This window comes from Clupea harengus, chromosome 22 (genome assembly GCF_900700415.2).
Source record: "Clupea harengus chromosome 22, Ch_v2.0.2, whole genome shotgun sequence".
NCBI lineage: Eukaryota > Metazoa > Chordata > Actinopteri > Clupeiformes > Clupeidae > Clupea > Clupea harengus.
This window is the reverse complement of record NC_045173.1, coordinates 10494736-10504278: the sequence shown is the minus strand read 5'-3', so window position 1 is coordinate 10504278 and position 9543 is coordinate 10494736. Positions and strand designations below refer to the sequence as shown.

At 41.6% G+C, this 9543-nt stretch overlaps 1 protein-coding gene across 6 annotated transcripts in view; it reads right to left on the bottom strand.

Moving 5' to 3' along the window:
* Positions 1–3479: 3479 nt before the first annotated feature.
* LOC105908440 (LIM domain-binding protein 2) overlaps positions 3480–9543 on the bottom strand; it is a 32932-nt gene continuing 26868 nt past the window's right edge. Inside the window, exons 7-10 of one of the 6 annotated variants that reach the window (XM_031559811.2) lie at positions 8151–8201; positions 7702–7832; positions 6095–6193; positions 3480–5012 (exon numbers count right to left, since the gene is read on the bottom strand). In XM_031559811.2, coding sequence (XP_031415671.1) covers positions 4782–5012; positions 6095–6193; positions 7702–7832; positions 8151–8201 — 512 coding nt within the window. In that variant the 3' untranslated portion in view covers positions 3480–4781. The remainder of the gene's footprint in view (positions 5013–6094; positions 6194–7701; positions 7833–8150; positions 8202–9543) is intronic. The other 5 variants (XM_031559813.2, XM_031559816.2, XM_031559817.2 and 2 more) reach the window with 5 other exon arrangements.

Below are 9543 nucleotides of genomic sequence, written 5' to 3'. Positions count from 1 at the left end.
TTCCTTCTAGACCTGTAGACCACTAACCTCCATCACACCGGCTTCTTCAGCCCTGTCTATCTCCTGCTTCTCTCTCTCATCTGACTGGGCGGAGCTGCCACCTCTCCTAAAGAATGTTCTTATATCCATCTGGTCAATGAATTGGATGATATACCGGTACAATAGCGTTATGAGGGACACTATGACATTTAGTTTTCACTGGCATTAACTGTTTATAAATAACAACATTCTATAGGGACTGATAATATTGTTTTGAAATACTAGAGAGATATATCAATGCAAAGAATAGAGAGATGTCGATAGTTATTTCTTGTATTTCGAATTCGCTCGTTCACACTCTTGCTAACTGGTGACAGTTTCTAACAAAGTAGCAAGCTAGCTTAGTTTTAACATAGCCCACTACAATATTCGCTTTCATTTGCCTCATATCAAGTAAACCTAAAGCAGGTAACACTCGTTAACAACTACAGAGAGCCACATTCTGTAACTTCTTGTACTTACAATTTCACTCCGTGCATCATTTACTTTGAACTCCTTGTCTATAATACTGGCTGTCGTTGACGAGAGACGGTACTAGTTGCCGGGGTTTATATCGTAAAGTATGATGAAAGGCTATTGGATTATAATTTGAAGGGGGAGTAAACATACAAACCAGAACGCACGCACATAAGTAGCATGTTAGAGTTATAAATAACTTGTCCGTGTCAGAAACAATAGTTTAATTTTTTTTTAAATTTCATTTTTTTTAAGCCAATAATGCCAAATGATTTAGGGGGGCTGAAGAACATTTTAGGGGGGCTTCAGCCCCCCTAAAATAGGCCTAACGACGCCCCTGTAGTCTACTCTCTACACAAATAGGCTACACACACACACACACACGAACGCCTTCATTTTTATGTTAAGCCTGTAGTGTCTTCTATTTTTTTTGGCGACCTGTGGCATTTTGTATACCCCTCCTCCGTTCCACACTCACACACAACACACACACAGCAAGAGATAATCCGCGTCACATGGCTTGGAGTATGCCTACTCAATCACTATAAGCCACTTTCCGAGGAAATAAAGAAACTTTGAAATGGAAGTTTCCAAGCCTTATTTACACTGAATCCGTAATGGCTTTAACCAATTACTATGGCCAGTTTTTGAACGCAGTCTCTTCCAGCAGTCACACATCACATAGGCCTACAAACCAACCTGAAGCATTTTGCCTTTTGATCAATCCACTCTTATTCAAACCTCATCAGAGTGACTTTCATTAATTTAGTTTATCCAAACGTCACATAATGGTAAAACAAATGTTGAGGTAATTATTTGTCATTCAATCAACCCACTGTTTAGTTAATATTTAAACATATGCTAACTTACAGTTAAGTAACTTACAGTAACATTGTTATATTTTATTTGATAATTATACTATCACTCGGTATAGTTTAGGCTATGTGTCATATGTCAAAAGGTTTACTGAAGGCTGACTGAACTTGTCTCCTAAAGTGGTAACTAACTGCAATACAGAATATTTTCCACTAGAGGTCAGCCTGTTACAGTACATGATGTGGGCGTCCTAACAATCTGTCTGTCTATCCTTGGCTGGCTCTCAGCCAAATCTAATTCCACTACATGAGAGAAAGCTCTCCAGTGTAAACGACTGAAAGATTTGTAACTTGTGAGAAACTTCTAAACTGACAAAGCTCAAAAGTTCAAATGACAAACGCTCACTCCTTCAATAAACACAATACCCCAGCAAGTGAGTCAAACCACAAGAGAGTCATGTGCCATCGTCAACTAAACACAGTTTATTAGCACAAATAAGAGCAAAGCATACGTAAAACACACAAGTGGTGACAAACATACATATCTGCAGGTATATTACACTTAGGGTTAAAAATAATGTGATAACAGATGTTTAAAAATGTACTTTGCATCACAACAAATGCAGAAACAATTAAGGTATATGCATTTGTGCATGTATACAATGGGGGGAAGGAGGACTCTGAGGTTATTTTTAGCAGATATGTTCAAACATGAAGAATAAAAGAAACAGGAGCATGTATCCTGAATAAGGGACAAAGGGTAAATTCAGCTGCCCTGTGTATGTCTCAGTTATCATTATGTGTACATAATGAATATGTTATATTCCCAACCTGAACAGCACTAAAGTTCTGGAAACATTAAGTTTAGGACATATGCTCTGTAATATGCGCCAATTGACATAGTCATGCAATACAGGCCATTCCTGTGTGTATGTGTGTGTAAAAAAGAAACCCTTCTGATATCAAAGCACCCTTGTACTAACTTAGCCTCAACACAACCCGTGACCTTTAACCCAGCTATATTTCCATAGCCCAGCATTTACTATAAACAGCCCCCCACTCTAACCTTCCCTTGTTCAACCCTAACTTGACTCTGAGCCTTAACTGCAAGCTATCCCACCCAAAACCTAATTTTATGGATCCCAGTAAGCACACAACAGCAGTCTGCAAAGATGTTAAGGTCATATTTCAGTATGGTATGGAGCAAATACGCTTCCCTTCTCTGCAATCCACATCAACAAACTGCATAGCTGGGAGGCATGTACCTGAGGACTACAGCCACAGGCTTTTACCATAATACTAAACCTTCAATACTAAACTGTCTCAAACATATGTAAACAAACACTCTCTCACACACACACACACACACACACACACACACACACACACACACACGGCAAAAGAGGAAAAAGTCATGCCCCCATCCACACTCCCCCTACACACACTAAATTCAGTTTTCTCCCAGGCAACGTCTGGTCATAAAGCCACCATGAGTCAACCCGAGCAGAGATTTCAAAAGAAATCAACCAGATGCTTTTTAAGAGGGGGGAAAATCCCCAGTAATTACAATCACATGCTCTCATGTCAGAAAGGATCAGACAGACATGCAGTGACCTTACCACCACACACACAGACACAGACACGCACACACACACACAGACACGCACACACACACACAGACACGCACACACACACACACACACACACACACACACACACACACACACACAGACACGCACACGCACACACACGCACACACACACACACACACACACACACACACACACACACACACACACACATTTAAGAGAAAGATTGGAGAAATACTCAAGGTAAAATTCTCAGGGCGGCATTAACCCCTATGTTCAGTGGTTGTGGTTAAGTAAGCTTAGGTGTTTTCTGTGTCGCTCTGTTAAAGAAGCTTTACAGGATTATTGACTTGTGCTCTGTTCTAACACAAGCACCAAATGTTTTACCAAGATATTTATTTGTGCATGTTATTGCTATGATAATCAAATAATACTCCATAGAGTATGGTCATAAAACCATATGTCATGAAGTAATGTTATGCCTGCTTTACACCACTGACATTCATGGCCATTTCAACTCCTTGATTACACAGTTCATATATTCTTCAAGTTAATTAGAAAATAACAGCCTCAAAATCAGTGACTTTTGTATGTATTTATCCAGAATGTTGTTTAGATTGGGAATACAAAAAAGCAGTATCAACCATCAGAAAGAATCAAACAAAACATGTAACATTCGCTATCAAAGTCTGCTCATGAATTATGCTGAAACAGTTGTTTCCTACACACGGAGCCTGGCTTTTTGGTCTTCTAAGTGATTTCATAACTTCACCAAAAATATAACTTTCTTGATTTTTTTTCTCCAAATAATTAAAGCAAACCAAACTGACAACACTTACTCAGACGTATGAGCAAATGATGATAAATAATATGTCACCTGGGGAACAGCATTTAACAAACCAAACCATTGTCATACATTATGACAAAGTTTTCTTTTTTTTACAACTGTGTGTGGCTCCAAATAGATGGAAGAAAACATATCCATACAAAGTCCTGTACATAGGTGTAAAAAATGATGTCAAGAGAATCAGATGCTATGTACATATGTGTGGGGGTGGGAGGGAGAGCTGATATGCTACACTGTACACAGATGTATAAAATGGGTAGGTATCTGCGTGGGCTGAGAGGTTGTAGAAAATGATTTGAACTCTAAGATAGAGGAAACAAAGGGACAGCAGCTTACTGTATCGCCACGAAAAGCAACAATGAAGACAAGAACAACAAAGAAATGGATGTGTTCACTTTCTAATAAAAAATCAGATATGTCAAGACAATCTATTGTCTTTTTTTTTTCAAAAAAGGAGAAAAAAGACCCTCATTATTTCCAATCTGTTCCTAGGCTGTGTGAGTCCTTCATCGAGGCACACCTGCTCCAGGTTCACTGGTGCTGATGAGGGCTTTCACACTGAGCCCTGTTCAGGTTTGAGATGGGTCGGCGATCAACTTCATCATAGCTGGACCGTCGACTGGAACCATCTCCAACTTAGTTCGTCATGCGACTCTGGTGGGGGTTTCATGTCCAATGCATCCATCCTTCCTCTGTTCGCCAAACTCTACCAGTTTATGTACAGTGCATATGCAAAATCTTGCTCCTGTGTAATTTTCAATGAGTCCTGCAGAATGAGTGCTCACTGAGCTCCCTCTTCCCTTCTGAGTCCGGAGCCTGGGGTTGGTTACTTGAAGAACATCATTACTGAGGAATTCAGTCGGTTAGGGTTGTATTACAGCTATATTTCATGCTATGGAGATTGTATTGACACAGTGTCTGTTTACTGAGCTGTTACTACTGAGAAAGATGGACTAGTGTCCTTGTTCTTTTTTCAGAACTTGCATGATGACTTGCCATTCTGTGGTTTTGGGGTTTCTCGGTGGTGCGGTAGTGCTACTGGGTTGGCTGGGTTGCCGTGGCATCGGACTTGCCGTCCTGGGGGTTTGGGGGCTTGTTGCTCCAGGGGCCGTTGTTGCCTAGCGCTGGAGAGGAAGTGTAGTCCTCTTCGTCATCAAGGCCGTTGGCGGCGTCGTACTGCGTGTTCTCCAGCCGTGTGATCAGACGCTCATCCTCGTCCCCAAACTCCCCACCCATCAGAGTGGGCTCGCCCACTACCATCACATCCTGCAGAAGAGACAGATAGAAGGAGAGAGAGAGAGAGAGAGAGAGAGAGAGAGAGAGAGAGAGAGAGAGAGAGAGAGAGAGAGAGAGAGAGAGAGAGAGAGAGAGAGAAAAGACAGAAGGAGCAAGAGACAGGACAGAGGGAGCGAGGAAGACAGAGAGAGTGAAAGAATGGAAAGGTGGAGGCATAAATGAGTTTAGCATAGCAGGGAGGCAGGTATAGATATGAGGAGGAAAAATAAGCCAAAGAGACAGACAGAGAAACACAGAGAGACAGACAGTGACAGAGACAGTGGTGGGGATTAGGAGTGTTGTATTGAGGGAGAATGTCAGGAAAAACAGAGAGGAGACAAAATTAGCAGAACAGAGAGGGAGAGGGAGAGACAGAGCAAGGAAAAGACGGGGGAGGGGAGAGATAGAATGAACCACTTATTACTGCATCAAATCAAAGCCATCTCTCCTACCTAATGATAACCAGCACGGAAGATAGACTGTTGAATATGTCAGCTAACTCTAAAGGCAGCTTGAAGGAGTGATAACTATTATTATGTGAGGAATCTATGTGTGTGTGTGAGTGTGTGTAACCCTTGGTCTATTTCTGTTCTCAGTCAAATGGAACAACCTAGTTGGCAAGAGGAGACACTTATGTATGCTGCAGTGTAGTTATTTGTGTACTATTCCTCTGCCTCTAAATACTGACTCTCTCTCTCTCGCTCTCTCTCTCTAACACACACACACACACACACACACACACACACACACACACACACACACACACACACACACACACACACACACACACACACACACAAACCCATGCATACACAGTACACCCCCACCTTTTTCTCACTACACTCCCTAAAAGTAAGTCCCCTGCTAAAGAAAAAAGAAAAACAAATGTGCACTTTTCCCTAAAACTTAATTACTTAAATTAATTCAGGGCTACTCGTTACCTTCGATACAATATGCCTGCTAATTTAACCAATTTCCATAGGTAATTGAGTCGTTAGTATGGCACGTGCTGATTGGCAGCAGGCCCTGGGCTTGCCATCTGTTGTTTGGCAGCGCCTGTCAGTCACACCTACCCCGGCTCCGCCTCCGGCCACCCGCCGCCGCGCGCCGCGGAAAACCCCCCCGTCACTCCGCCGGCCGCTTTGGGCTGGGGGAACCAGAGACGGAGAGCACTAATTACAATCACATAGAGAAAGAGAGTCAGACAAGCTACAGGCTAACTGAGATTTATACTAAGGCTAAAAGTACACTACAACAGTGGCACATGGAAACAAGGGACATGAGCAGCTAAACTCTAACTAGTGTTGTGTTAATGCTAATGCATTCTAAAGCCTAGTTAGCTACATGGAAACGACCTGTGCACTGAGGTTTGACAGAGAATGTTCTTAGAATCACAGTTAATCTGCAGAAATATTGAAATTGGATTGTGGAACAGGTGGAAATATATACATGGTTTGTCAAATGTGCATCAATATGAGCTTCTACTAAGTGCTTTGTAATGTAATGTTGCAGTACTTGTATCTTGAGGCAAAGTGTAAATGTAGTGTAGTGAAGTGTGTTAAACCATAGAACTGGTATAGCTGTTTTTTTTTGCCATTATCCTGTTGAATTCATGGTTAGCCCATGGCATGACTTGCTATGAGCTTACAAAGACATTTAAGCATTGAGTGTAGAGTTTAACCACCACACTGTTGACTACAAGCTACAGAGAGGTTCAAATATAGATCCATCTGATGCCACTCTTCATGTATAACTGAAAAAGAGATAAGGTATCTGTATGTCAAGTAGGTGGAACAGTTAGTAATATTCAAATGAAATCAAATTTAGAGGGAGAGAGCAGTATAGTGTCGTTGTAACTGAGATGACTAACCTGAGATGGGATGAAAATTATCCAATCATAATTTAATCAGAATCACAATTATGATTTAATCAGACTATAATTAATAAGACTTATATATCAAAAATCACATAGATGACATAAAGTACAATAGTGCTGTCTCTGTGCAATGCTGAGCAACAGATGGGACAGCTTTACTGATTAATGTTTAATGAACAGGACAAGGTAAAACCCAGTCACACCACCTTATATACTAGCATTTAAAAGGTGAGTGTTAACATTGATTTTAACATCTATTAAAATTAAATTACATGAGTTAATAAAAATGCATAAACATGTTGCATGTCAATATGCAGTGTGGCCATTATGCTCACAAATTATGCATTCATTTCTCTACCAGATCACTTACAGCAGTGGTTGTAATTTTCCTTAAATAACAGTAGGGGGCACTGTTGATATAACATAATAGCCCTACCAGAAAATAAGCTCCACAAATTCATACACACACACACACACACACACACACACACAAACACACACACACACACACACACACACACACACACACACGCACACACACACACACACGCACACACACACACACACACCTATGTTCCCTGTAGTGTGAATACCTAGTTGTGTCACTGAACCAGTGCCTGAGCCACCATTGCCTCTAGAGCTATTCATTACGTTTACACTTAAATGTCTCATTTTAAGCAGTGTGTGGTTAAGTGTGCATATGTTTCACTATCACTAAAACCCTTTGCCCTGCACAATGATGAGATGACCGTGTGACTAAATGCTTGCGCTACATGGAGGAAGACAGAAAGCTGGCGTCCTTACAGGTACCTGTGTGGCCAGGCTGAAGGTGCTGGCGGGGCTGCGCTTCTTGCTGTTGCCCACGCTGCTGGATGCGCTGCTCGCCGAGTTCTTCCTTTTCCGCCTCTTTGTCGTCGTCTGTCTGGCTGGTTCAGCTGTCAATAACATCACAGGGGAGAGAAAAGATAGACGTACAGCCCATTAGGCAGCAAATAAACATTATTCTGAAGGATGAAGAAGGGCATGGATGGACGGATGAGCGGATGGATGGGTAGATGGATGTATGGAGGAAGAGGAGATAAATGAACTAAAGAATGAGTGAATGAGTGAATAGATGAGAGCATTGTTAGATGAGTGGATATACAGGTGGATGGCTGAAAGGATGATGGAGAGGTTGTTGAGTTGATGGACTGATGAACACATGGATGGGTGAATGGATATATAGATAATTAATTCATTATATAGTAAAGTACCTTTTTTGTGGTTTGATGGAAATATTTCTGTTTTGAAGTTGGGTGGATGACCTAAGAGGAGAAAAAGGACATTTTTTAACAAAGAAAACCTTGCTCTTTCTCTCTCTCTCTCTCTCTCTCTCTCTCTCTCTCTCTCTGTGTGAATATGTTCTCCCTATGTGTATGTATATGTGATTTATGTATGTATGTCGGTGAGGTGTATAAGTGTATATGTGTATTTGTGTATGTGTATAAGCTACTGGATGACCTAAATTTCCCTCGGGATTAATAAAGTATCCATCTATCTATCTATCTATCTCTCTCACTCTCGGTCACCCTAGCCTCTGCAAACACACAAACAGCACTGAAAGTTGTGATAGGAAACATCAAGACATAACCATTAACCAGTCTCACCATTTCTGCACTGGCAGAGGCAGACATTGTTTGGCTGTGCAATAGGGGAATATTTCATTGGCAGTCAGGAGGTGTGGGGGTGGATGGGATGGGGGAGGGGAGGGGTAGGGAGGGGAAAGGGGACGAGGAGGGGAGGGGCGGGGGGGCAGAGAGGGGGGCAGTGGGGGGTGCGCTATCAGACACATCTTGCTGCGGGGCCCCAGTATCTCTAACCTGTGTTCATTCCACCAGATGGAGAACAATTCACTCACACCCACTCTTTATACCGATGGACAATATGTAGCTGAATCAAATTATTCATTTGTTTACTTCTCAAGAAACATAAAGCATGTTTTCTTTTATTTGAAGCGTTATGGAAAAAAAAAAAATAATAATAATACTCTGAATTACCTTCTAATCCTCTTCTACCTGGGGAAATGATTTTGTATTCTTTTGAACTTAAGCATAATACACATAATACACTCAAGGTCAACTACTTAATTAATTAGCCCACATATGTCTCTGCCGAAATCCGTTATACCCTGGACGATGCATACCCACTGTCTTTGAAATGTTAATCGTGGAATAGGAAATATGTTTACCACGTTCAAAAACAAGCTTTACCACTGTAGGCTTAATGGTATTGTTTACCTCAAAAGAAAGGAAATAACAAGAATAGAGAGACAGAACAAGGATGGAATAAACAAGAGGAAAGCTGGTCTGTGGCATTAACCGTTTAAAAGCCAGGCTCTGGGGTTATCAGCTCCAGCGTGTATGCCTGCTTCCTTCCCTTGGAGAAAGAAAGGAGGGATGTTCAGAATGTTCAGATAAGAGGAGAAGAATGGCAGGAAAGACATGGATGAGAGCCGTGTGTGTGTCTGTGGGTGTTTGTGTGTGTGTGTGTGTGTGTTTTTGTGTGTTTGTGTGTCTGTGGTCTCCAAAAAGAACTGTCTGAGCTGGCCACCCAAGCTCTTGCATAATCAAAGGGACAGTGGGAAGTCAAACATATGCTGCCTCACAG